Consider the following 27,351-nt stretch of genomic DNA (forward strand, 5'->3'; position numbering starts at 1 on the left):
ACAAGCTCAATCACAGCTTTTAAAGCTCAGCTAAAAACTTTTCTTTTTCCTAAAGCTTTTAAAACTTGATTTTGTTCTGACTTTATACTGTTAGTTTTACCCTACCCAGTGCTTGTTTACCCTACCCTGTGCCTGTTTGCATTCTCTTCCCCTCCTTATTGTTTTATTATGATTTTATTAGAATGTAAGCCTATGCGGCAGGGTCTTGCTATTTACTGTTTTACTCTGTACAGCACCATGTACATTGATGGCGCTATATAAATAAATAATAATAATAATAATAATAATAATAATAATAATTTTTCTTCAAATCCTGGTCCTGTGCCCCAGTGGCCGCTCGGAAAACGACAAATGATACGCTCGAAAACCAGTAGCAAAATATTGCACTTCTTTTGGTTAAGAAGCGCAATTAAAGCAGGATGCATCCAGTACTTCACAATAAAAGCAGATTATAAGCTGGAAAACTTGGGAGTCCTTTGCACGCCATTCACAGTGATTGCACATCATAACGCTGATGAGATGAAGCTCTCTCGCTCTCGCCCTCTTCCCAAGCAGTCTCTCCCAGATGCGGAAATCCTCTTGTTATTCAGGATGGGATTCCCTCGCTTTTTCTACGGCCAGAGCTGTCTGACCATTACTTGCTAGAAGGAGAGGAATGAAATGGAATCATTGGCTTTGGTTTGGAGAGGATTTAAAGGAGGGGTTTGATCGCTGGGGGAGGGTCACTTACTTGATGTGCCTTTGCAGCCATCCTGCTGTTTGTCTGCAGGGAGAGAACCAGAGAGGCCAAGTTGTAATGTACCTCCAAAAAAATCACCCAGTCCTTCTCTGTGGAGTGAGGCAGGGTCCTCAGTTCCTCAGCCATCCCTGGCAGATGCTCTACCTGTCTCCTTGAGAGGAGAGTGAGTCCCCCCACCCACATGCTTGCTGGGAAACTGTTTTTTGTACTGTTTGGAATACTTTCCTCATATCAACCCACGGTGCATTGCCTGTGGTCCTGCCCTCTGCAACAATTCAGGTGCCTCACAAATATCTCCAGGTATCAACCCCCCCCCCATACTGCATGCTGTACTTTAAGTAGGGTGCCCCTATGGAAAGGAGGAACGGACTCCTGTATCTTTAACAGTTGTGTAGAAAAGGACATTTCAGCTGGTGTCATTTGTACACATGCAGCACCTGGTGAAATTCCCTCTTCATCACAGCAGTTAAAGCTGAAGGAGTGAGCCCTGCCCACAGGGACAAGATACAAAAGAGGGCAGGGCTCCTGCAGCTTTAACTGTTGTGATGAAGAGGGAATTTCACCAGGTGCTGTGAAAGGTGCAGCAGCCCTGTCCGCCTTTTCATATGGGCACACTAAATTTAAGCCCATTGGCTCAGGTCCTTCCTCCAATGGTGTCGTGGTAAATTTTGAAGTGCAGCATCTCATCATGACAGCTGCCTTAGACTAGGGTGACCATATTTGGGAAACCAAAAAAGAGGACACCTAGTGTGTGTGTGGGGAAGCAGCTTTCTGAGTCCTGCAGAAAGTACGTTATTCCCCCGCCACCTTAAAGAACCCGATTGGAGTGGAGGAGGGGAAAGGATTTCATTCTGCACCACCACCATCCACTCCAATTGGGGCCTTTTCTATAATGTCCACGAATGACCCACTTTCCCCTTTAAGACCTCAATTGGAGCTCAGGGTGGGGGAATGATGTGCCTCAAGAAAGCATGTCATTCCCTCCTGCCATGCTAATGGCAGCCTTAAAGGCGAAGGTGTGTCATTCCAGGACTTTATTGAAAATTATAGAAAATCCCCCCTGACACCATGGAAAGAACAAAAACCAGGACAAATCCGGGGAAATCCTGACAGTTGGTCACCCTACCTTAGACCCACCCACCCAAGGAGAGTCCAAAAATGCAGGCGGTTTCTAAATCTATAGCAACAAACCAGTCCCACCATAAGCAGGTCTCAGCTTCAGAAGATGCCATTTGGCTGGGTAGGAAAGGTTCTTAAGAGTTGGGAAATTAGAGGAAGCATCCCAGGGACTTGAGATCAGACTGGTTGCCCTGGGAAGAGATGGGTGTATTTTGGGCTTGGGATAACCGTGTTGTGGGTTGCAAGAAGGTAGGGCGCTTGGGCCTCTTACAAGAAAGCTGGATTAAGGAGGGAAACCAGACCATGGGGCTAATCTTTCAAAGGGAGCGGAATCCCCCTGGATCTGGAATATGATAGGGTCATGTTAAATAGGTGTCTGGGACCTTTTAGGGGGTCATCTTGTAGGTCTCCCCAAAACCCTCAGACCATTCCTGATCAAATCAATCATTTACAGTTTGAGGGAACTTCTTCATTATTTTGTTAGCATATTATTATTATTATTATTATTATTATTATTATTATTATTATTATTATTATTATTATTATTCCACCCCATAGCCGAAGCTCTCTGGGCAGTTTACATTTAACCCTCTCAATACCAGATCAACACAAATAATAAATAAATAAATAAATAAATAATTTCTTACCCGCCTGTCCCTCTGGATCAAGGCAGAGTACAACTCAAATACAAAACACCATAATAGACATATAATTGATTAAAATTATCTGTCAGGGATGCTTTAGGGTGGATTCCTGTATTGAGCAGGGGGTTGGACTCGATGGCCTTGTAGCCCCCTTCTAACTCTGCTATTCTATGATTCTATGAAAAACACCTTATGCCTGGAACACTCTTCCAGAACATTTGAGAACTGCAAGTTCAACCGCAGCTTTTAAAGCTCAGCTAAAAACTTTTCTTTTTCCTAAAGCTTTTAAAACTTGATTTCGTTCTGACTTTATACTGTTAGTTTTACCCTACCCAGTGCCTGTTTACCTACCCTGTGCCTGTTTGCATTCTCTTCCCCTCCTTATTGTTTTATTATGATTTTATTAGAATGTAAGCCTATGCGGCAGGGTCTTGCTATTTACTGTTTTACTCTGTACAGCACCATGTACATTGATGGTGCTATATAAATAAATAAATAAATAAATAAATAAATAATAATAATACATTATTAAAAGGCACCTTAAAATTCGGCTGGGTAGACCTACCAGAAGAGATCAGTCTTTATGGCTTTCTTAAATTCCGGAAGACTGTTAAGCTGGAGTATCTCTCCCAGTAAGCCATTCCACAGTCTGGGAGCGGCAGAAGAGAAGGTCCTCTGGGTAATGGTTGTCAGCCTCGGTTTGGCTGACTGAAGGAAGTTCTTCCCAGAGGACCTGAGTGTGGAGGGCAGATTGTATGGGAGAAGGCGATCCTGCAGGTAATCTGGACCCAAACCATGTAGAGCTTTAAAAGTGATAACCAACACTTTGTACCTTGCTTGGAAACTAATTGGCAGTCAGTATAATGCTGGTTGCAGTTCATCTCCACAAACCTGGAAACCAACTATCTCGTGGATCATGGCCTGAGATTTCAGATACCTTTACCGCGACTTACTTACTCCTGTAAAATATGATGCCAGCCACCATTAGTATGGCAGCCATGACCCCGAAGAAGACTCCCACAAAGCGACCCACTGAGGCTGAAATGGAAAAAGAAGAGTGAAATAGAGAAGGAGGGAGCAGAGAATCCCTGCTACCACCCAACAGAATTGTAATAATATTAATAATTCAACTTTATCAAACAACCTACACCATACTATACATACCCAAAACAATCTTGGAAAATGCAGATCATAAGATATACTGGGACAGAACAATTCATACTGACAAAACAATACCTTGCAACCGACCAGACATAATGGTTGTAGACAAAAAAGGAAAACACACGTACCTCATCGACATAGCAATACCGAATGAAAAAAATGTTGTTGAAAAGGAAGAGGAAAAGAAAGGAAAATACACACCCCTGGCCATGGAAGGCAAAGAACTATGGCAACAGGAAAAGGTCAAAATTATTCCGTAAGTCACATCAGTCACTGGCATCACATCAAAAAAACTATACAGAAAACCTTCAGAATCTGGGCCTACGAAAATACATGCACACGAACATCCAGAAAGCAATATTAGCCTTCGGGGTACTCCTCCTGGCCTCTTTGAAGCATGGCTCCCCACAGACAGGCTCCCAGCAGAGCAATTCCTTTTCCCTGCTGCTGCCGGGGACAATAGGGGTTCTTCAGCACGGAGGTGAAACAGCTGGAGGATCGTTCATGCTGCATCTGGAATCCCCCTTTGGATCCCTACTCAATGGGCCCCTCAATCCAGTGCATATTGCTTGAGACACTAGGGTGTGCCTGGGCACACCCGGCACACTCCTTGCTCATGAAGCGTGTTCAGAGGAGAGCAACCAGGTTGATCAGGGGTCTGGAAACAAAGCCCTATGAAGAGAGACTGAAAGAACTGGGCATGTTTAGCCTGGAGAAGAGAAGATTGAGGGAAGACATGATAGCACTCTTCAAATACTTAAAAGGTTGTCACACAGAGGAGGGCCAGGATCTCTTCTCGATCCTCCCAGAGTGCAGGACACGGAATAAAAGGCTCAAGTTAAAGGAAGCCAGATTCCAGCTGGACATCAGGAAAAACTCCCTGACTGTTAGAGCAGTACGACAATGGAATCAGTTACCTAGGGAGGTTGTGGGCTCTCCCACACTAGAGGCTTTCAAGAGGCAGCTGGACAAGCATCTGTTAGGGATGCTTTAGGGTGGATTCCTGCATTGAGCAGGGGGTTGGACTCGATGGCCTTGTAGGCCCCTTCCAACTCTGTTATTCTATGTTTCTATGCCTATGGCCAATATCAAAGCCAAAGCAATAAACTGAGACCCAAAGTGGGACCCCTATGCCCACTTCACGGTGTAGGCCCTTTTTAGGCAATAATATCAGACATATCAAAGAAGACTAGCTTAAAAGGATGTCGGAACCAAAGTTTGATTACTGGCAGCCAGCTTGACATGAGGAAAAGAGAATATGGCAAGATTTTTTTCTTAGTTCAATAAGGTTCGTGCCGTGCACAAGTATAAACTATAGAGAACCAGTTGGGAAATTCCCATAGAAAGCAAAAGTAAAAACAGGAATTCAGCCATTTTGAATAAGTATGGGATTAAAAGAGTACAGTAAGAAGTCAAAGTAAGGTAAGCAATAATTTCATGCGTCATGTTAATGTGTAAAAGTATGTTAAAGGGAAGGTTTTATTAAGGGTCATTTCTTGCAAACCTCTGCTAGCAGAAAGATGTTTTTGAAATGTGTTATCTTTTTATGTTTTAACCTTTGTCAGCTAAAACCATGATATCAATTCCTTTCTGTAACTCTCTTAAATACATTTCTTGTTGTTCATAGAATCATAGAATAGTAGAGTTGGAAGGGGCCTACAAGGCCATCCAGTCCAACCCCCTGCTCAATGCAGGAATCCACCCTAAAGCATCCCTGACAGATGGTTGTCCATCTGCATCTTGAAGGCCTCTAGTGTGGGAGAGCCCACAACCTCCCTAGGTCACTGGTTCCTTTGTTGTACTGCTCTAACAGTCAGGAAGTTTTTCCTGATGTCCAGCCGGAATCTGCCTTCCTGTAACTTGAGCCCGTTATTCGGTGTCCTGAACTATGGAATGATCGAGAAGAGATCCTGGCCCTCCTCTGTGTGACAACCTTTCAAGTGCTTGAAGAGTGCTCTCATGCCTCCCCTCAATCTTCTATTCTCAGAGATATTTTAAAATACAGTCTATGAGCAGGTAATTATAAAGTCTGTGAATGACTCTGTCCTTTTCTGTATCAGAAAACCATATCTGCTTGAACCCAGATATAGCCTGGAAGTAGCTTGGGGGTTCTCCTAGAACCATCTCTGTCACTTGCGGCTCAGGTGGCTTCGGTGGCATGGAGTGCCTTCTAGAAGGTTTGAGCATATAAGACCGACTTTGGCCCGCTTGCATTGGCTGCTTATACGTTTCCGAGCCCAATTCAAGGTGCTGGTTTTACCCTATAAAGCCTTACACGGCTTGGGACCACAATACCTGACGGAATGCCTTTCCTGACATGAACCTACCCAAACACTATGTTCAACATCTAAGGCCCTCCTCTGTGTGCCTGCTCTGAGGGAAGCTCAGAGGATGGCAACAAGAGAGAGGGCCTTTTCTGTGGTGGCCCCCCAACTGTGGAACAATCTCCCTGACGAGGCCCACTTGGTGCCGACATTGTTATCTTTTCAGTGTCAGGTCAAGACTTTTCTCTTCTCCCAGGAATTTAGCAATATGAGACGAACCTGGGGGTTGGTTTTTAGGCTCATAGTTTTATTTACTTGTTGTTGTTCTTCTTCTTCTTCTTCTTCTTATTATTATTATTTGTATCCCGCCTTTTGCCCAATGCTGGGCCTCAAGGCGGCCTTACAAAGTTTAAAATATACATGGGGAGGGGGGGAGGGAAACAGAACCATAAACAATTAAAAAATACACAACAAAATTATAAAACATTAACATAGATGGAGGGCTGAATTATTCTCCAAAGGCCTGCTGGAACAAAAAAGTTTTAGCCAGCTTCCGAAAGCCCATCAAGGAGGGAGCCAGCCTAGCTTCTCCAGGAAGAGAGTTCCAGAGCACCGGAGCAGCCACCGAGAAGGCCCTCTCCCATGTTCCCACCAAGCGCGCCTGTGAAGAAGGTGGGACTGAAAGAAGGGCTTCTCCAGAAGATCTCAAAGCACGGGCAGGCTCATAAGGGAGAATACGTTCTTGTATGTTTATCTGGAATTTAATTTTTGTATATTGTTTTTAAGTGTCTAAATATTATGTAAACTGCCCAGAGAGCTTTGGCTATGGGGCGGTATATAAATGCAATAAACCATCATCATCATCAAACATCATCATCATCTATCACAACTCAACTGCAGGTTTGCTTAATTAGACTGATTATCCTAAAATGTTTACCAGGTTAGATTAGGCAAACGGCTACAAGGAGTAACATCCACTTCCCAGCCTGCCTTCAATGCAAGGAGATAGGAGCTACACTCATAAGCACCCATACGTACATATTGAGATAATTTTGGCTATTAGGTGGGATGAATGAATAAAAATAAATAAATAAATGAAAAGATTGGGGGCTATCTCTACAGCACTGGGTTGACGCCGCCTCCCTCTTCAACCCTGGGCTTTCCCTCTCCTGCGGCATTGGCGGGTAATCCTGACACCGAGGAGGGACTGTGGAGTTTCTGGGTGGCCATCTAGGTTCCGGAGCCACCCCTGGACTCTTCCTGGTTGAAGGAGACCAATCGCTGGACACTTTCCACCAGGCTCCACCCACGAGGTTGACCCTGGATTGGCCGCGGAGTGACGTAACACGGTGGAAGAGTTGTGTTGACGTCGCACCCTTTGGAAGAAGTGAGGGTAAATCCCTGACTTTTTCAACATGCAGCATTTAGGGGAAGCCCCACAGTGGCTGCACACCCGCACCTGCGTCATCTAAGCAACGGGGTGCGAATCCACCGAAACCGGAGGGCATCCTCTACACATAGACTGCCCTTGGGGTTTGTTAGGCTTTAATTAATTAATTAATTAATTAATTAATGCATTTATATCCTGCCTTTTTTCTTCCAAGGAAGCCAAGGTGGCATAAATAATCCTCCTCTCCATTTCTAACCTCACAACAACAACCCTGCGAGGTGGGTTGGGCTGAGAGTCTGTGACTGGCCCAAAGTCACCCAGTGGGTTTCCATGGCCGAGTGGGGACTAGAACCCGGATCTCCCGGCTCCCAGTCCATCACTTTAGCCACTACACCACACCGGCTTTTCTTTAGTTTCTCTTTCCTTCCCTCCTAGCATCTGACACCCACCCACACCCACACAGGAGCCAGTGCTCTCCAACGCCCCCCCCCCAGTCTCTCACCAGACTCCTGCCTGGGCAGATCCAGAGGCTCCAACAGGCCAGCATGTTCCACATGGCACCAGTAGCGGTCCCTATCCTTGGGTTCAATCTTGACACTGATCCAAGTGTGGTAGGTGCCGTCTGAGTTGGGGACGACACCGCCAGAAGAGGTCTCCTGCTCCCAAGGCTTCCCGTCCTTCCTCCAGGTGGCATTGATCTCTTTGGGGTAGAAGCCGTGGGCACGGCAGGTGAGGGTCTCCAGGCTGTCGTAGCTCACCTTGCGTGACACCTTCACTGCCGGGGGCTCTGCAGAAAGGCCAAGGATGGTCTTTACATGGACGCGAGGCAATGTTACAGATAACACTGGACAGATGTTCTTCAAGGGAACAATAGATGTTCCCTTGAAGAACTATACTACAAACTACAATACTGCAAACGAGAAAGATCTTGGAATTGTTGTAGATCACAAGCTGAATATGAGCCAACAGTGCGATATGGCTGCAAGAATGGCAAATGCTATTTTGGGCTGCATTAATAGAAGTATAGCTTCCAGATCATGGGAGGTCCTGGTTCCTCTCTATTCAGCCCTGGTTAGGCCTCATCTAGAGTATTGCGTCCAGTTCTGGGCTCCACAATTCAAGAAGGATGCAGACAAGCTGGAGCGTGTTCAGAAGAGGGCAACCAGGATGATCAGAGGTCTAGAAACAAAGCCCTATGAAGAGAGACTGAAAGAACTGGACATGTTTAGCCTGGAGAAGAGAAGATTGAGGGGAGACATGATAGCACTCTTCAAATACTTCAAAGGTTGTCACACAGAGGAGGGCCAGGATCTCTTCTCGATCCTCCCAGAGTGCAGGACACGGAATAACGGGCTCAAGTTAAAGGAAGCCAGATTCCAGCTGGACATCAGGAAAAACTTCCTGACTGTTAGAGCAGTGCGACGGTGGAATCAGCTACCTAGGGAGGTTGTGGGCTCTCCCACACTAGAGGCTTTCAAGAGGCAGCTGGACAACCATCTGTCAGGGATGCTTTAGAGTGGATTCCTGCATTGAGCAGGGGGTTGGACTCGATGGCCTTGTAGGCCCCTTCCAACTCTGCTATTCTATGATTCTATGATTCTATGTCGTCTCAGGAACCACAACACAGAGAATAGCCCCCATAGCGCCTAAAAATAGTTTCCACAACAATGTAGGAACAAAGCCAGGCTACTAGCTTCATCCCACGTACCTTTTCCCCTCGAGTTATCCCTACAGTGCTAAGCTGTAGGCATTGTTGTTGCTGTTGCTACCGGGCGGCTAGATCCTATGCATACCAGGAAATGGGTTTAAGGAGGGAAATGTAAAAAAAAAAAAAAATCATTAAAACTCAACGGATGATCCAATCCGATTCAAATTTGCTATGCTTAAAGCTCTCATTAATATCTATCACTGTGCCAATTTTGATGTCTTTATCTTTAAAGTTTACGCAGATGTAAGCATTTGTTTATTTTTTCTTCAAATCCTGCTCTTGCACCCCAGTGGCCTCTCGGATGATACGCTCGAAAACTAGCATCAAAATACGGCGAGTCTTTTGCTTTTATTAAAGCAGGATGCAATTAAAGCAGGATGCATGGGAGTGTTGTTGGTTATTTGTTCAGTCGCTTCCGACTCTTCGTGACTTCATGGACCAGCCCACGCTGGTCCATGAAGTCCTTCACAGTCAGCCCATGGGAGTACTTCACAATAAAAGCAGATTATAAGCTGGAAAACTTTGGAGTTCTTTGCATGCAATTCGCAGTGATTGCACAGTATAACGCTGGTGTGATAAAGCTCTACAAAGCACATAGAATCATAGAATCATAGAATAACAGAGTTGGAAGGGGCCTACAAGGCCATCGAGTCCAACCCCCTGCTCAATGCAGGAATCCACCCTAAAGCATCCCTGACAGATGGTTGTCCAGCTCCTGGATGTCTCCTGGATGCTCCTGGATGTCTCGATACTAATGCCCAGAGGATGGGAAACTATCAAAATGAACTTATTTATTCATTTAAAACATTTGTATCCCACCCTATATCACTAGGATCTCAGGGCAGATAAAATTATATAATATAAACAATAAATATACACATCTAAAAACAAATTAAACCATTAATCAAGTGAAAACCAGTCTAGTATTTAAAAGAATTAAAACAATGTGTGAGCTTGGTGAATTTAACCATTAAAGCAGGGGGTTGGACTCAATGGCCATAAAGGCCCCTTCCAACTGGACTAATCTATGATTCTATGGGCTCATCTACACCAAGCAGGATATTTCACTAGGAAAGCAGTATATAAAAGGCAGGAGCCACACGAGTGCTTTATAGCGGTATTGAAGTGCATTGACAACTGTTGGGGCCCATAAGGCACAGACCATATGCCGCTTTCATACCACTTTCATAGAATCATAGAATCATAGAATAGAAGAGCTGGAAGGGGCCTACAAGGCCATCGAGTCCAACCCCCTGCTCAATGCAGGAATCCACCCTAAAGCATCCCTGACAGATGGTTGTCCAGCTGCCTCTTGAAGGCCTCTAGTGTGGGAGAGCCCACAACCTCCCTAGGTAACTGATTCCATTGTCGTACTGCTCTAATAGTCAGGAAGTTTTTCCTGATGTCCAGCTGGAATCTGGCTTCTTTTAACTTGAGCCCATTATTCCTTGTCCTGCACTCTGGGAGGATCGAGAAGAGGTCCTGGCCCTCCTCTGTGTGACAACCATTTAAGTCTTTGAAGAGTGCTCTCATGTCTCCCCTCAATCTTCTCTTCTCCAGGCTAAACATGCCCTGTTGTTTCAGTCTCTCTTCATAGGGCTTTGTTTCCAGACCCTAGTGTTAGATCCTGCATGGTGTACATGTGTCATGGGGCCCAACAGTTGTCAGTGCACTTCAGTATCACTATAAAGCAGAAGTGTGGCTCCTGCCTTTTATATACTGCTTTCATAGTGGAATATCCTGCTTGGTGTAGAAGAGCTGTCAACCAGGAACCCACAAGCAGGACACAAGAGCAACAGCACCCTCCTGCCCATGTTCCCCAGCAACTGATGGGGATTAGTAAACCTTCTGATGAGTATAACTTCTGAAGAGAAACAGGACCTAATTCACATTACGCATAAACCACAGTCATGACCAGATGAAGCCTTCAGGCCAGGATTTGTGCAGGGATCGGTGGGTGGGTGAAGAAGTTGCTACCCTTTCCTTAAACCATCATTCCACCGCCACATCCTTGCACATGTCTCATCCTCACCTTTTCTCAGCACAGCTTCCTTCCCATATTCCCAGAGTCGCTGCAGCATCTGAATGCAGTCCTCGTGCTGCACAATCTTTTTCTGGATAAAGGCTGGGTCAGCATTCCACACCCTGGTCATCACTTCTGCATCTGCATCAAGTGCAATCCAGGTGAGGGCTTCATAGTCAAAGGTCATGAAATCCCTCCCTTTGTTGCCGCACCGGTCATACCCTCTTTTGCTCTTGTCCTCGCCCAGTTCGCAGCCGAACCTCTTCTGCCAGATGACAACCCCTTAAAGAAACACAGAAGGCAGGAGCTCAGAACACATCCAGGGCATTTCTACACCTGGCGAAATTACCACAACTTTACCAGGGCTCCTGTTTCCGGAAGCCCTGGTAAAGCCAAGTATCCCCCAGTTACAAGATGGGGGATACTTGGCTCAGCAATACTACAAACAAGAAGGATCTTGGAATTGTTGTAGATCACAAGCTGAATAGGAGCCAACAGTGCGATATGGCTGCAAGAAAGGCCAATGCTATTTTGGGCTGCATTAATAGAAGTATAGCTTCCAAATCGCGTGAGGTACTGGTTCCTCTCTATTCGGCCCTGGTTAGGCCTCATCTAGAGTATTGCGTCCAGTTCTGGGCTCCACAAAGCTAGCAGATAGCAGTGTTGTAGAATATATTGCTAAGGGGATGCCCAGCCATACATGACATGAAGGTTCTGAGCTACGATAGGGTGACCCTATGAAAAGGAGGACCGGGCTCCTGTATCTTTAACAGTTGTATTGAAAGGGGAATTTCAGCAGGTGTCATTTGTATATATGGAGAACCTGGTGAAATTCCCTCTTCATCACAACAGTTAAAGCTCCCCTCTTTTAAATCTGGTCACTCTAGCATAGCTCCTGCAGCTTTAAATGTTGTGATGAAGTGGAAATTTCACCAGGTTCTCCATATATACAAATGACACCTGCTGAAATTTCCTTTTCAATACAAATATTAAAGATACAGGAGCCCTGTCCTCCTTTTCGTATGGTCACGCTAAGCTATGACGCCCTGGAGGCCAAGTAAAAATATGGCTTTCTAACAAAGTCTTTGATGGTTAAACTCACTGGTACATTGTTTTAACTGTTTTAACTGTTTTTACTGCTTTCAAATTATATATTGTTTTAACTTGGTTCATGGTTGAATTTGTTTTTAACTGTGCATATTTATTGTTTTATACTGTATGTTTTTCTCTGTTCGTCGCTCTGAGATCTTAATGATATAGGGCATGATATAAACATTATAAATAAATATCCTGGCTGTGTTTTCATATTGTATTTTATATTATGCTTTTATACTGTTTGTTTTATATTTTGAATAGTTTCTACGGTTTTAATTTTTGTAAACTGGCCAGAATGCTTTGGCTATTGGGCGGTATAAAAATGCAATAAATAAAAAAATAAAATATGCACAGAAGTGGTTTATCCATGGGAGAAGGATGTGTACATTTTAAAATGCGTACACGTAAAATTGTGTTACAAGCACACAATGTCGTAAAGGAGAAGGTATACGTTAAAAATGAAAATGTGTTTTGGCCCAGAGAAACAAATGAGTGTGTATAATATTCAAGTATGATTAGGGTGACCTATGAAAAGGAGGACAGGGCTCCTGTATCTTTAACAGTTGCATAGAAAAGGGAATTTCAGCAGGCGTCATTTGTACATATGGAGAACCTGGTGAAATTCCCTCTTAATCACAACAGTTAAAGCTACAGGTGCCCTGCCCTCTTTTAAATCTGGTCACCTAGTATCACTCCTGCACCTTTAACTGTTGTGATGAAGAGGGAATTTCACTGGGTTCTCCTTATATACAAATGACACCTGCTGAAATTCCCTTTTCTATGCAACTGTTAAAGATACAGGAACCCTGTCCTCCTTTTCATATGGTCACCCTAAGTATGATGCAGCATCAACTAAGAGCTTAAGACCATACCCGGACTTGCTTACTTCATCCATCATAGAATCATAGAATCATAGAATAGCAGAGTTGGAAGGGGCCTACAAGGCCATCGAGTCCAACCCCCTGCTCAATGCAGGAATCCATCCTAAAGCATCCCTGACAGATGGTTGTCCAGCTGCCTCTTGAATGCCTCTAGTGTGGGAGAGCCCACAACCACCCTAGGTAGCTGATTCCATTGTCGCACTGCTCTAACAGTCAGGAAGTTTTTCCTGATGTCCAGCCGGAATCTGGCTTCCTTTAACTTGAGCCCGTTATTCCGTGTCCTGCACTCTGGGAGGATCGAGAAGAGATCCTGGCCCTCCTCATGTGACTTGCAAGATGGCAGAGAGAACACACTCCCCTCCAAGATTTTCATTGGTTAAATTTAGGAAAGGGGGAGGGTGTGGATTGAAAATGGGACAACTCCCCCCTACTCACACACTTACACCATGGCTGCCTCTCCCTATCTCCTGGGAGGAACCTCAATGGATCCATGCCGTCCTACTCTTAACTCACCCTCACTCTGGTTGTGGTGTTTCCCCAGGACGAGCAGGTGACGCCTGTGACGCAGCTCCACACGTGATGCTTGCTCAGTGTAGATGTCCCAAAAGGAGGGGTCTTCCTCAGCTTTCTTTATCCAGGGTCCTCGAGGAAGGGCCCGCTTCGTGCTGCTGTCGTAATAACTCCAAAATTGGTCATCCAGGTATGCCGAAAGCAGAAATGTCGGTGCCCCTTGGCCAGAGTCCCACATTACCACCAAAAAGTGCAAGGAATGTGAAGAGAAGCCTGCAAAAAAGAGGGGGCAGAGATGAGTGGTTGTAGTCAAGGACACCCCAAACCACCTCCGAAAACCATCCCCCTTTACCATGATCCTTCCTCATCCAAGAAGGCAGGAAGAGACTCCTTTAACCCACCATTAGCTAAGAATATATCTAGAAGCTCCAATTAATATATGCAAGTATGGCCTGGGGTTGACCAACTCTCAGGATTTCCCCAGATTTGTCTGTTTTTTTGCTCTATCCCGGGTATCGGCAGGGGGATTTCCTGTAATTTTCTAAAATGTTCAGGAATAACATGCTTCTACCTTTAAGGTTGCTATTAGCATGGTGGTGGTGGTGAGAATGATGCAATTTCTAGATGGAACGTCATTCCACCCCCTCCACACACACAATACTCCACTCAGTGCCTTAAATCATAGAATAATAGAATCATAGAATAGCAGAGTTGGAAGGGTCCTACAAGGCCATGGAGTCCAACCCCCTGCTCAATGCAGGAATTCACCCTAAAGCATCCCTGACAGATGGTTGTCCAGCTGCCTCTTGAAGGCCTCCAGTGAGGGAGAACTCACAACCTCCCTAGGTAACTGATTCCATTGTCGTACTGCTCTAACAGTCAGGAAGTTTTTCCTGATGTCCAGCTGGAATCTGGCTTCCTTTAAATTGAGCCCGTTATTCCGTGTCCTGCACTCTGGGAGTATCGAGAAGAGATCCTGGCCCTCCTCTGTGTGGCAACCTTTCAAGTATTTGAAGAGTGCTATCATGTCTCCCCTCAATTTTCTCTTACCCAGGCTAAACATGCCAAGTTCTTTCAGTCTCTCTTCATAGGGCTTTAAAACCCTGGTTGGAGTGGAAGAGGGGGAAATGTGCTTTCCAGGGCCTCCACAAAGTGCATAGTTCCTCCCCTGTCACGCTAATGGCAGCCACCATTAGCCTGGTGGTGGGGGAATGACTAGGGTGACCCTATGAAAAGGAGGACAGGGCTCCTGTATCTTTAACAGTTGCATAGAAAACGCAATTTCAGCAGGTGTCATTTGTATATATGGAGAACCTGGTGAAATTCCCTCTTCATCACAACAGTTAAAGCTGCAGGAGCTATACTAGAGTGACCAGATTTAAAAAAGGGGCAAGGCTCCTGCAGCTTTAACTGTTGTGATGAAGAGGACGTTTCACCAGGTTCTCCATATATACAAATGACACCTGCTGAAATTCCCTTTTCAATTCAACTGTTAAAGATACAGGAGACCTGTCCTCCTTTTCATATGGTCACCCTAGATTATGCAGCTTTTTACCAGTTACTTTGCATTAGGTTTCCTCATGCCAAGAAAGCAGAGTGGGGGGGTGGGTCTTTCCCAACACAAGACCTGAAGATGGTTCCTGGGGCTCGCCTACACCAAGCAGGATATTCCACAATGAAAGTGCTATGAAAGCAGTATATGCTCTGTGTCAACAGGCCCCAACAGTTGTCAGTGCACTTCAATATCGCTATGAAGCAGTCGTGCGGCTCCTGCCTTTTATATACCGCTTTCATAGTGGAATATCCTGCTTGGTGTAGATGAGCTCTTAGGTGCCACCAGTTCCATACTGAGAACAGAGTTCAAGGACAGCGAGAAAGACAGAACAGAGTTTCTAGACCACATCCTCTCTCAGTTCTCCTGCATATATATCCGCCCCCCCATGAGTCTGAGCCTTTGGGGAATGCTTGTGCAGGAAGCTGTGGTTTTTTTCCGGTGCTTTCGGTGCTCTTCAGCGATGTGTAAACAAGAAACTAGGAAGTGTGGGAAGGAGCAGCTGCAGGAAATAAGTAACGGTCCCCCACAAACTGGCCAAGTACGTCGCATTTGTTTAACAACCTTCTCGCAAGACTAAAAACTTTTCTTTTTCCTAAAGCTTTTAAAACTTGATGTTGTGCGGACTTTATACTGTTAGTTTTACCCTACCCTGTGCCTGTTGGCATTCTCTTCCCCTCCTTATTGCTTTACTATGATTTTATTAGATTGTAAGCCTATGCGGCAGGGCCTTGCTATTTACTGTTTTACTCTGTACAGCACCATGTACATTGATGGTGCTATATAAATAAATAAATAATAATAATAATAAAGACAGTGTTTTCATTATTACTCTACTTTCTAAAAGAAAAGAGGATACCTACTGATTCTGTTCCTTAGAACTGTCTTGTATCCTTAAAAATAAATCCAACCTCCAGTTTGCTCAAGGTAGAGTGATTTGAACAAGTCTGGCATGCAAGGACTGACCAATGACGTCAAACATGGCCAATGTCAATGGTAAAATACTTGCAGAGAAGACTCAGGGCCTTCCTAGACGAGGCCTTAGCGCGCCTTCTTCTTCTTCTTCTTATTATTTATTTATATAGCACCATCAATGTACATGGTGCTGTACAGAGTAAAACAGTAAATAGCAAGACTCTGCTGCATAGGCTTACAATCTAATCCGGAGACAGGCCGCGCTGAGGCCTTCTCCAACGCGCCATAAGCGAATGTGCTTATGGCACGCTTTTTCCCCAGCTCCGGCCTCAGGCCGGGGCTGGGGGAAGTGTGGAGACTTCCGCGGCTTTTCGCGGCTCCTCGCTTACTCGCGAGGAGCCACGAAAAGCCGCGGACCTGGCACAGCGCTCATAAGAGCGCTGTGCCCATCGGCGGGGGTGTGCGAAGGCTGGCAGGGGCAAGGATGGGAGGGTGGGTGGCATGGGGGGGAGGGCGGGTGCGATCGCACCGCTCGCCGCCCAAGCAAGCAGGCGAGCGGTGCTTGCCCGGGCAATGCCGCCCCATCCCAGGCATTGCCCGGGCAAGTGCCGCTCACCTGCTTGCTCGGGCGGCGGCGGCGCGATCGCACCCGCCCTCCCCCCATGCCCCCCTCTCATCCTTCCCCCCCCCCGTTTTTTTTAAAAAAGTAAAAAAGCCACTTTTTAACTTTTCCGGAGTCTTCGGGCCAAACGCGGCCCCTTTAAACAAAACAAAAAAAAAATGGCGGACGACGCAGGGCTTGCGTCCTCCCTGCGTCTCCGCCATCTGGAAGCCTGGGGGAGGTACACTAACGGTAGCGCGCCTCGGCCCCGCCTCCTCACCGGTGTAAGCCGGCAGGTCTAGCAAAGCTCTCAGTGTGAAGGGGAAATATTAGAGACGCTACTCTGAAAGGGGCCAAAATATTAGGGACCCCTAATCTTCTAGAATAGAGAAGAATTGCAATTGATGAAGGTTGTGAGATAAGAAAATGAGCTTCAAACATGGTTGTTTGAAAAATATGACTCATAGAATAGCAGAGTTGGAAGGGTCCTACAAGGCCATCAAGCCCAACCCCCTGCTCAATGCAGGAATCCACCCTAAAGCATCCCTGACAGATGGTAGTCCAGCTGCCTCTTGAAGGCCTCTAGTGTGGGAGAGCCCACAACCTCCCTAGGTAACTGATTCCATTGTCGTACTGCTCTAACAGTCAGGAAGTTTTTTATGATGTCCAGCCGGAATCCAGCCGGAAGTATTTGAAGAGTGCTCTCATGTCTTCCCTCAATCTTCTCTTCTCCAGGCTAAACATGCCCAGTTCTTTCAGGGCTTTGCTAGACCTACCAGGTGTTCCGTCGTTGAGGAGCGGTGAAAGCGGATTTTCCCATTCAGCCGTGACGCCTCATGCTCCACACCTGCCTTCGATTTGTGGCGGAAGTTTGCGCCTGTTGTGCTGCTGCCGCCGCGAGCACGGTTGCGCAGCCACACCGGCCTGATTGCCGCGGCTTTTTTTTTCGCTCGCTGCACGGTTTGCGCACGTCCGAAAGACCACAAACTTGCGCAGCCGTCAGCGATGCCGCCGCCAGCTGGTGTGCTGCTGGTGCTGTTGAGGGTCAACATTGATGCACTCACTTCCTGATCACTGGTCGTGGCGGGTGTAATATGACCCGAGGTCAATCGTCTGCATGGGCACTCTGTGCCTACATCTCCCATCATGTCTCTGAGGTGTCGGCGGCGATGACCACCTCTGTGCCCTCTGCCCCATCCCAAGGAGCCAACCCACATCTGGCTGTAGCCATGGCAGCAGCCCACAAACAGCTCTGCCCTCTGCCAGCCTGGTACCCACACTAACAGGCAGCGTACAGCACCGCCATTATGCGGCCACGGTAGCTGCCCACCACAAGGAGTCACCAGCCACTTTTCCGTTCCTCCGTTCCTGCGCAAACTGTCACTGGGGGAGTAAAAAACAAACAAACACTAGAACAGGCGCATATCCCCCACCCATCCCCCACACACCCCAGGAGCACACTAGCCACTTTTCCGTTCCTCCGTTCCTGCGCAAACTGTCACTGGGGGAGTAAAAAAAAAAAGCCGCTCTGCCGCGCTGCCCCAGCTGGCGGACTGCACGCAAATGGCGGACGCGGCTTGACCGAAGCCGCTGACCACTCCCCCTTAGCACGCCTTTTCCTGCCCAGTGCGGACCGCAGTGACCTCACATCCTCCCACACGTACTCCGAATTACCACGGGACGGCAGGAAAAGGCGCACTAGAACTCACTTTTTTAAAGTCGGGAGAAAGAGGCTTCACCGCAGGATAACGGCGGATCCTTGTGAACGTCATCTGGAAGCCTCGACGTGACTGCGGAAGGTAACGCGCGCTAGAGCCTCGTCTAGTAACGCCCTCAGTCTCTCTTCATAGGGCTTTGTTTCCAGACCCCTGATCATCCTGGTTGCCCTCCTCTGAACACGCTCCAGCTTGTCTGCGTCCTTCTTGAATTGTGGAGCCCAGAACTGGATGCAATACTCTGGATGAGGCCTAACCAGGGCCGAATAGAGAGGAACCAGGACCTCACGTGATTTGGAAGCTATACTTCTATTAATGCAGCCCCAAATAGCATTTGCCTTTCTTGCAGCCATATCGCACTGTTGGCTCATATTCAGCTTGCGATCCACAACAATTCCAAGATCCTTCTTGTTTCTAGTATTACTGAGCCATCTTGTAACTGTGCATTTGGTTTCTACTCCTCCTCAGCTACTTCCTGCACCCTCTATTTGCAGTTCAAAACTCAACTAAAACCTGCAAGAATAGCTGACTATCCCTTTTCCTCCTGCACATTCCTTGAATGCAAAAAGCTAAGCGAAAGCATGACACAGTTTCTCTGGGGATGTGAAGAATTACACTTAGCAGGCCTGTGCCGTTCAATGGAGAAACTCGCGGAGGAAAACCAAAGCTTAAAAGTAAAAGGTAGGTGGTCAAAATAAAAGTGCCTCCGGGGCTTGAGAGCCTAACTAAATTTCGATTAAAAGGATAATCAAATTAATCTCATATTTATGTTACATTCCCTTTCACTGCAGATAATAGAATTATTATTATTATTGTTATTATTATTATTATTATTATTATTTATTTATTTATATAGCACCATCAATGTACATGGTGCTGTACAGATAACACAGTAAATAGCAAGACCCTGCCGCATAGGCTTACAATCTAATAAAGTTGTAGTAAACAATAAGGAGGGAAGGAGAATGCAAACAGGCACAGGGAAGTGTAAACAGGCACCGGGTAGGGTGAAGCTAACAGTATAGAGTCAGAACAAACTCAATATTTGAAGGCTATAGGGAAAAGAAAAGTTTTTAGCTGAGTTTTAAAAGCAGTGATTGAGTTTGTAGTTCTCAAGTGTTCTGGAAGAGCGTTCCAGGCGTAAGGGGCAGTAGAAGAAAAAGGACGGAGCCGAGTAAGGGAAGTGGAGGTCCTTGGGCAGGCGAGAAGCATGGCATCAGAGGAGCGGAGAGCACGAGTGGGGCGATAGTGTGAGATGAGAGAGGAGAGATAGGCAGGAGCTAGACCGTGAAGAGCTTTGAAGGTCAGCAGGAGAAGTTTATATTGGATTCTGGAGTGAATTGGAAGCCAATGGAGAGATTTCAGAAGTGGAGTGACATGGTCAGAGCGGCGGGCCAAGAAGATGATCTTAGCGGCAGAGTCGTGGACAGAGACCAGCGGACTGATGTGAGACAAAGGAAGGCCAGAGAGAAGAAGGTTGCAGTAGTCCAACCGAGAGATAACCAGTGCGTGAACGAGAGTCTTGGCAGAAGAGACAGACAAAAATGGTCGAATCCTGGCAATATTATACAGGAAGAAACGACAGGATTTAGCTACTGCCTCGATGTGAGGAGTAAAGGAGAGCGAGGAGTCAAATATAAAGCCAAGACTACGAGCTTCCTTGACCGGATTCTAACATGCATCTAACCACCATGCTACCTTTGTTAATGTTTTCCAATTTTTTATAAAATAAAGCATTTAATGGATTTGAATTTATTTATTTATTTATTTATAAATAAAGCTCTCTGGGCGGTTTACAAAAGTTAAAAACAGTAAACGTTAAAAGTATACAAAATTAAAAAACCATCAAAAACATATTAAAACAACAGTATCCATTTAAAAGCAACATTTCTGGGGTCCATTAAAAAACAAACTTAGCATTGTTAAATGCTGTTAAATGCCTGGGAGAAGAGAAAAGTCTTGACCTGGTGCCAAAAAGATAACAACGTTGGCGCCAAGTGAGCCTCGTCATTCCACAATTGGGGGGCCACCACAGAAAAGGCCCTCTCGCTTGTTGCCATTCTCCAAGCTTCCCTCGGAGTAGGCACCCGGAGGAGGACCTTGGATGTTGAGCGCAGTGTACAGGTTGGTTCATGTCAGGAGAGGTGTTCCTTCAGGTATTGTGATCCCAAGCAGTGTAACGCTTCATAGGTTAAAACCAGCACCTTGAATAGGGCTTGGAAACATACAGGCAGCCAGTGCAAGACTTGACTTAGGGCTCCATCACACCTACTTCACCCCTCCTCCCCCCGGTTTGCCCCCACGATTTCCACCTCCGTTTCATTAGCGGGTCAAGAGGTATTGCTGAGGGCAAGTGATGGCTTCCTTAGAAAGAAGGGTCCTTAGTTCCCCTCCCCACCCATCTGTACTCACCAAAGCATCCTCCCAGAAGCAGAAAAACAGATGGATACAGCAAGAGATGCCTGGAGAGCTTACAACCAGTGAGCATGGTGTGTGTTTTTGGCATGCAAGTTGTTTCTGGAGCTGATCTCTCGTTGTGATCCTTCGGAAGTGGCTGAGTGGGGCTGGCATCAAGGCAAGGAGAAGTTTGGAGCAGCCCCCCCCCCGAGGCTTGGGATTGGCCAAGAGGGAACCAATAGGGAAAATTTGCATTTTAACAGTTGCTGGGTAGAACTTGCCTGAAAAATCAAGACTCTGTGCTAGACAATCTGGAGAGAATCTACACGTCGTAGTGAAGGCGCCTGCGTGCGCCTCCAGTCTGCCCTCAAAACGATGGTGTAGACGGAGAAAGAAGAGATGGAGGAAGAGGTGGAGGAGGAGGCGGCTGGGGAACCGGCACGGCGGGAGTGTGTGTGTGTGTGTGTGTGTGTGTGTCGCCTGAGCAGCCCTGAGCGAGAGCGAGGAGGACAATGGATCGCGGAATTCAAAGGAAGACAGGAGAGAGAGAGAGAGAGAGAAATCCCTCCCCGCGGGAAAGGCCGGGACGCAGTGCGCGCCGCCGCCACCGCCTCTTCCTCCCCTTCGCCCTCCGCTGCCAGCAACAGTTTGCCTCTCCAAGGAGCGTGCGGGGGAGATCCCCAGCCACACCAAGTGGCTGCGTGGAAGGGGGTGGCGGAGGAAGCAGGCTGGAGACACACGCGCGCACACACACACACACAGACACACACGCAGAGATCCGGGCCCTTAGCAAATGCCTCTTCCTACCCCCGCTCTTTGCTAGCCGGATCTACACAAAGAGTTTCAGGTGGCTCTTACCCCGGCAGCAGGAGGCCGGCGGGGAGGAGGTGGCGGCGGCAAGGACGTGGCCGGTTCCCCAGCCGCCGCCTCCTCTGCCTCTTCCTCCGTCTCTTCTTTCTCCGTCTATACCATCATTTTGAGGGCGGACTGGAGGCGCACACAGGCGCCTTCAGTACGATGTGTAGATTCCCTCCCGGTGTTTTGATCTCTCAGTGATTCTCACCATCACCCAGACTTGGGGAGGGAGGGATCATTAAAGGCAGGAGACTTGGTGTGATGGTGGGGTAGCCTGGAATGGTCTGAGGGGCTCATGTGGCTGGAGTTAGATAGATGGGGTCTGAAGTCCACCAGGAAAGGGACTCACAGGGTCTCTTCTCTGTTCTCTACAGGGTGCTAAACACAGATCACAGCACTGGGGATATTCTAGGATGAAAAAGCACCGTTGTTTGTGCGTCAAGTGAAAGCTGTACGGATCTGGGATTATAGTTTGGAACAGAAATGCTGGTGCAAGGGATTATCTAATGACTGTATAGAGAAGCAAGCAATTCTGTTTCAATAATTAGAAATATGGAGGCCACAGTGGCAAATTCCTGGCCTTCTTCCACGGTTCAACAGCCTTTCTCACACTGTATAAGCCGAGCTGGCTCAAGGTATTTGACTGCCTAATACCCCACTCAAATTTCTCACTCCCGCACACTAAACATTATGGCCATAGCTAGACCTCAGGTTTATCCCTGGATCGTCCAGGGGTCAAACCTGTTCATCTAGGTGACACACAGGGGATCCAGTGCTTAGGCAGGGGCGAACCCTGGATGATCCCAGGATAAACCTTAGGTCTAGCTGTGGCCTTAGTGAGATAGGAGTTACTTTTTCAGAAGCCATGCTGATCCTTCTTCTGAAAGACTTGTTCTTCTATATTTTCTGGCCGTTGCTAGATGAGGGTTTAGCCCGGGCTGAAACCCAGGCTCACCCCTGTGCATGCAGATTATGCACAGGGGATCCCAGGGTCAGGCCGGGCTAAACCCTCCCTTGACCCAGGATAACCGGATCCACTTTTGGACCAGTTTTTCCACAGCCCCGGGCTGAGCCTGGGGCTGTGGAAAGTCTAGCAGTTTCCACGGCTTTTCCTGGCTACGCGGCTTACTTGCAAGTAGCCGGGAGAAGCTAAGTGCTGTGCCCATCGGGCCGGGGGTGAGGGAATCACGGGGGGGGGGGGAGAGATGGGGTCTGGGGGGCAAGCGGAGGGGTGAGTGGACGGGCGAGTGAGCGGGCGAGCGGAAGTGTGTGAGCGGACAGGCAAGCAAGTGGGCGAGTGGGGGAGCAGCACGTGAGCAAGTGGACGGGCGATCAAGCAGGTGAGCGGGGGGGGCGAGTAGATGAGTGAGTGGGGGTGAGTGGGGGGCGAGCAAGCGGGAGAGTGGGTGGGAGTGGACTGGCGAGCAGGGGAGCATCAGACATTGGGGGAAATCGGGGGCAGGGGAAGCAGGGAACCCTTTATTTTATTTATTTTAAAAAAAGCTTTACCTTCTTGTTGGTGTGCTCCTGCGCACATGGCCCTTTAATTTTTTTAAAAATGGCTGACGCGACGGGGCTTTCCCTTACCCCGTAGCGTGTTACGTCTAGCTAGGGGCGACGGCCTGTGCTAGCTGCAGCGCGGCATCACCCCTACTCCCCACTGGATTACCAGGTAGGTCTAGCAAGGCCCTCTGTCTTGATGGACAGAGCTGTGTTTGCCATGGCCCGGCTTGCTGACCCCCTGGTCCAGGGTTGAGGTAAGATTCTTCTGCCAGTTGGTAAGTGGGAAGGCTCTTTTGTGTGTGTGTGGAGGGATAACTCTTCGTCTTTTATTTATGGCAGCAAAGTGTTATAGGTCATCCATGGAAAAGGGGGGAGATCTTCAGTCCTGCAGAATTTTGTGCACACACCTTGGATACGTTGTATCATTTGGCATGGCCAGAAAAGCCCCCCCCCCCCTACACACACACCTTTTAAAGTTTGGCTTTGAATAAATACAGAGAGAAATGGAGCAGGCTCTTTTCATAACTTCTTGAGAAAGATAATTATTCATCTGCTTACCAATTTGACACTTGTTAAAATGATCACATGAGAGAGAGAGTGAGAGAGAGAGAGAGAGAGAGAGAGAGAGAGAGTCTTGGGTTGATGCCAGCTCCTTTGTGGCCACCTCAGGACTTTCCAGCCTGACTCAGATATTATTTACAGGACAAAAAGAGGGAAGTCGCTACTTTTGTCTTGACGAACTGCTTACCATCAAGTGTTGGCAACGTAACTATAACCCTTGGAAAGGAAATCAATGAGAGCCCAATGTTTCTCTGGGCAATTCCATATAAATCCAGTCCACAGTCTTCCTTCTAGTGTAAAAGTGTCTTTGGGATGGATGTGACAGAATGCAAGGCCCAAGTCATCCCAGCATCAAGCAGTCAATAGGGATAGGATACAGCTAGCTTGTTGGGAATGAAGAAGACATCCCCAAAGCACAAAGGAGAATCTACAACACAGAGGAGGGTCCACTCTGTCTCTGTTGCCTCACACGTGTGGGCTTCAATGACTGCTGACAGCATGGGTCTTCAGGATGCAGAAAGAAGAAAACAAGAGACAGTGTGAATCTTATCTGGGATGAAGTCAATGTGATGAAATCTCAGGAGCCATGTGCTGGTTCAAGGCAATGGTCTGTGTGTGGAAGGATGTCCTGCAGATCTGATGGCTGGAGCTCAGATCTCCCTCTGGAGGCTTTTGGTAATTTCTTGTCCTTCTAGATAATTCCTCACCCACCCATCTCTCCATCTTGTTTCAGATCTGCTACCTGGTCAGATTACTCCATGTATTGAAGGGATCTCTGAGGCTTTGTGTGGTCCTTGATCTTGAGATGAGCCCAACCATCACCACATGGGACATCGCCAACTGTTGGCTCAGTTTGTCACCAGAATCGGTGTCAAAGGACTGTAAGTGATCCAAACAGGGGAGAAGAAGGGATCAGCTGTCTCCACACAAATGCAGAGGCAAGAGACATCCCATTCTGTTTCCTGACTCCTAGCTGAGCAGAGGAGAGAAGAGGAACTTTGAAGAGCTTTCTCGGAGAATGGGTCTCCCAGCTCCTTCCCCCGCAGTGATGCCGGCCTTCTCCTCTGTGCTGGCGCGCTTGCGCCACCATAGAAGAGAAGGGGAGAGTGTCCCTGGGGGACGCAGGCCTGGGCCAGGGCCCCGATTTTCCCGGACATTTGGGGGGATTCTGAAATCTCCCCCCGAATTCCGCTTGGGGGGTGGGATTTCTGGTCATATCCAGGTAAATCCGGACGTTTGGTCACCCTAAATATGAGCCAACAGTGCGATATGGCTGCAAGAAAGGCAAATGCTATTTTGGGCTGCATTCATAGAAGTATAGCTTCCAAATCACGTGAGGTACTGGTCCCTCTCTATTCGGCCCTGGTTAGGCCTCATCTAGAGTATTGCGTCCAGTTCTGGGCTCCACAATCCAAGAAGGACGCAGTCAAGCTGGAACGTGTTCAGAGGAGGGCAACCAGGATGATCAGGGATCTGGAAACAAAGTCCTATGAAGAGAGACTGAAAGAACTGGGCCTGTTTAGCCTGGAGAAGAGATTGAGGGGAGACATGATAGCACTCTTCAAATACTTAAAAGGTTGTCACACAGAGGAGGGCCAGGATCTCTTCTCGATCCTCCCACAGTGCAGGACACGGAACAACGGGCTCAAGTTACAGGAAGCCAGATTCCAGCTGGACATCAGGAAAAACTTGCTGATTGTTAGAGCAGTACAACAATGGAACCAGTGACCTAGGGAGGTTGTGGGCTCTCCTACACTAGAGGCCTTCAAGAGGCAGCTGGACAACCATCTGTCAGGGTTGCTTTATGGTGGATTCCTAATGGCGAGGAAGTAGATGGGTGGCGGCGGCGGCGGCAAGGACGCCTCTTCTTCGTCTGTTCGCCAGGCAAGTTACACGATCGCTTTCACATCGCACTGGGGCCGCATGGAAGCGGCCTCAGTACGACGTGTGGAATCCCCCTGGGTCCTGCACTCTGGTATGATCGAGAAGAGATCCTGGCCCTCCTCTGTGTGACAACCGTTTAAGTATTTGAAGAGTGCTATCATGTCTCCCCTCAGTCTTCTCTTCTCCAGGGTAAACATGCCCAGTTTTATCAGTCTCTCTTCATAGGGCTTCTTCATGTCCACTAGGAGGGAAAATTATTTTGAGGTCTTGTGGTAACACCTGCTGATAAGAAATGTCCTCACGCGAAGTTGAACATGATAAGAATAATACTGAGCAAACCTGAGATATGACTGAATACGTCTGGAGAAGAACACGAGTTCAAAGAAGATATGATAGATATTAATACGCCAATCAAGATAAGACGCCCAGATGGCAGCCATGTTTTCTAGGACCCCACGAATATAACACTTGAGATATTGGGGAGGCAGAGAAACCTAACTTCTGATTGGTGAATGGGTGGCTAATCACTTATTCATGCCAATTGTGATTGGGAGATGGTGGTCTCATCACTCATTGACCTCCACCTTTGAGCCAGAACAAGTGTATAAAAGCACAGGTAGCAGAGCTGTAAGACAGAATTTTTTAATTTTTCTCTTCAACTTCACCTCGGACTGGGACTTGAAGGAGCTGGGTAATTATGGATCTCTTTACAATTTTAAGACTTTGAGACATAGAGTATCTCCCTGAAAGTTGGGACTTGGGACTTAGATTTATTTTCTGAAGCTGGAACTTGAAATTATTTCCAAGTCTTAGAAGTTCTCTGACTTCTGCTTTTACTCTTTACATGCCCAGAGGAACTTCAGCATAGCTTTTAGATTTAGATAGTAAGCTAAGAGAAAGTGTAGGGAGGATTAACTGCAATGTTTTAGAATAGTCGAAAGGGTGTTTAGTTTAGCTTTAAACTGCAAATAGTAAACAGAAGTGGATAATGAGGAGGAGTCATAAAAATGCTAGAAGCTCAAGCCGTTAACTTACTAGCTACATTTGTAATACCTGCTTTTGCAATTGCAATTCTTGTACTTAGAATCATAGAATCATAGAATAGCAGAGTTGGAAGGGGCCTACAAGGCCATGGAGTCCAACCCCCTGCTCAATGCAGGAATCCACCCTAAAGCATCCCTGACAGATGGTTGTCCAGCTGCCTCTTGAATGCCTCTAGTGTGGGAGAGCCCACAACCTCCCTAGGTAGCTGATTCCACCGTCGCACTGCTCTAACAGTCAGGAAGTTTTTCCGGATGTCCAGCCGGAATCTGGCTTCCTTTAACTTGAGCCCGTTATTCCGTGTCCTGCACTCTGGGAGGATCAAGAAGAGATCCTGGCCCTCCTCTGTGTGACAACCTTTTAAGTATTTGAAGAGTGCTATCATGTCTCCCCTCAATCTTCTCTTCTCCAGGCTAAACATGCCCAGTTCTTTCAGTCTCTCTTCATAGGGCTTTGTTTCTAGACCTCTGATCATCCTGGTTGCCCTCTTCTGAACACGCTGCAGCTTGTCTGCGTCCTTCTTGAATTGTGGAGCCCAGAACTGGACGCAATACTCTAAATGAGGCCTAACCAGGGCCGAATAGAGAGGAACCAGTACTTCACGTGATTTCGAAGCTATACTTCTATTAATGCAGCCCAAAATAGCATTTGCCTTTCTTGCAGCCATATCGCACTGTTGGCTCATATTCAGCTTGTGATCTACAACAATTCCAAGACCTTTCTCGTTTGTAGTATTGCTGAGCCAAGTGTCCCCCATCTTGTAACTGTGCATTTGGTTTCTATTCCCTAAATG

General features: G+C 47.2%; 1 protein-coding gene across 1 annotated transcript; it reads right to left on the minus strand.

Annotated features, from left to right (window-relative positions):
• Positions 1-560: 560 nt before the first annotated feature.
• On the minus strand, positions 561-20,778 carry LOC134396447 (major histocompatibility complex class I-related gene protein-like). The gene is made up of 7 exons (XM_063122948.1): positions 20,730-20,778; positions 13,538-13,807; positions 11,058-11,330; positions 7,820-8,104; positions 3,460-3,540; positions 731-763; positions 561-641 (listed from the first exon to the last, which is right to left on the minus strand). The coding sequence occupies exons 2-7, from the start codon at positions 13,770-13,772 to the stop codon at positions 583-585; spliced, it is 966 nt and encodes a 321-aa protein (XP_062979018.1). The 5' UTR covers positions 13,773-13,807; positions 20,730-20,778; the 3' UTR covers positions 561-582.
• Positions 20,779-27,351: the final 6,573 nt, after the last annotated feature.

Source organism: Elgaria multicarinata, chromosome 3, assembly GCF_023053635.1.
Source record: "Elgaria multicarinata webbii isolate HBS135686 ecotype San Diego chromosome 3, rElgMul1.1.pri, whole genome shotgun sequence".
Taxonomy (NCBI): Eukaryota; Metazoa; Chordata; class Lepidosauria; order Squamata; family Anguidae; genus Elgaria; species Elgaria multicarinata.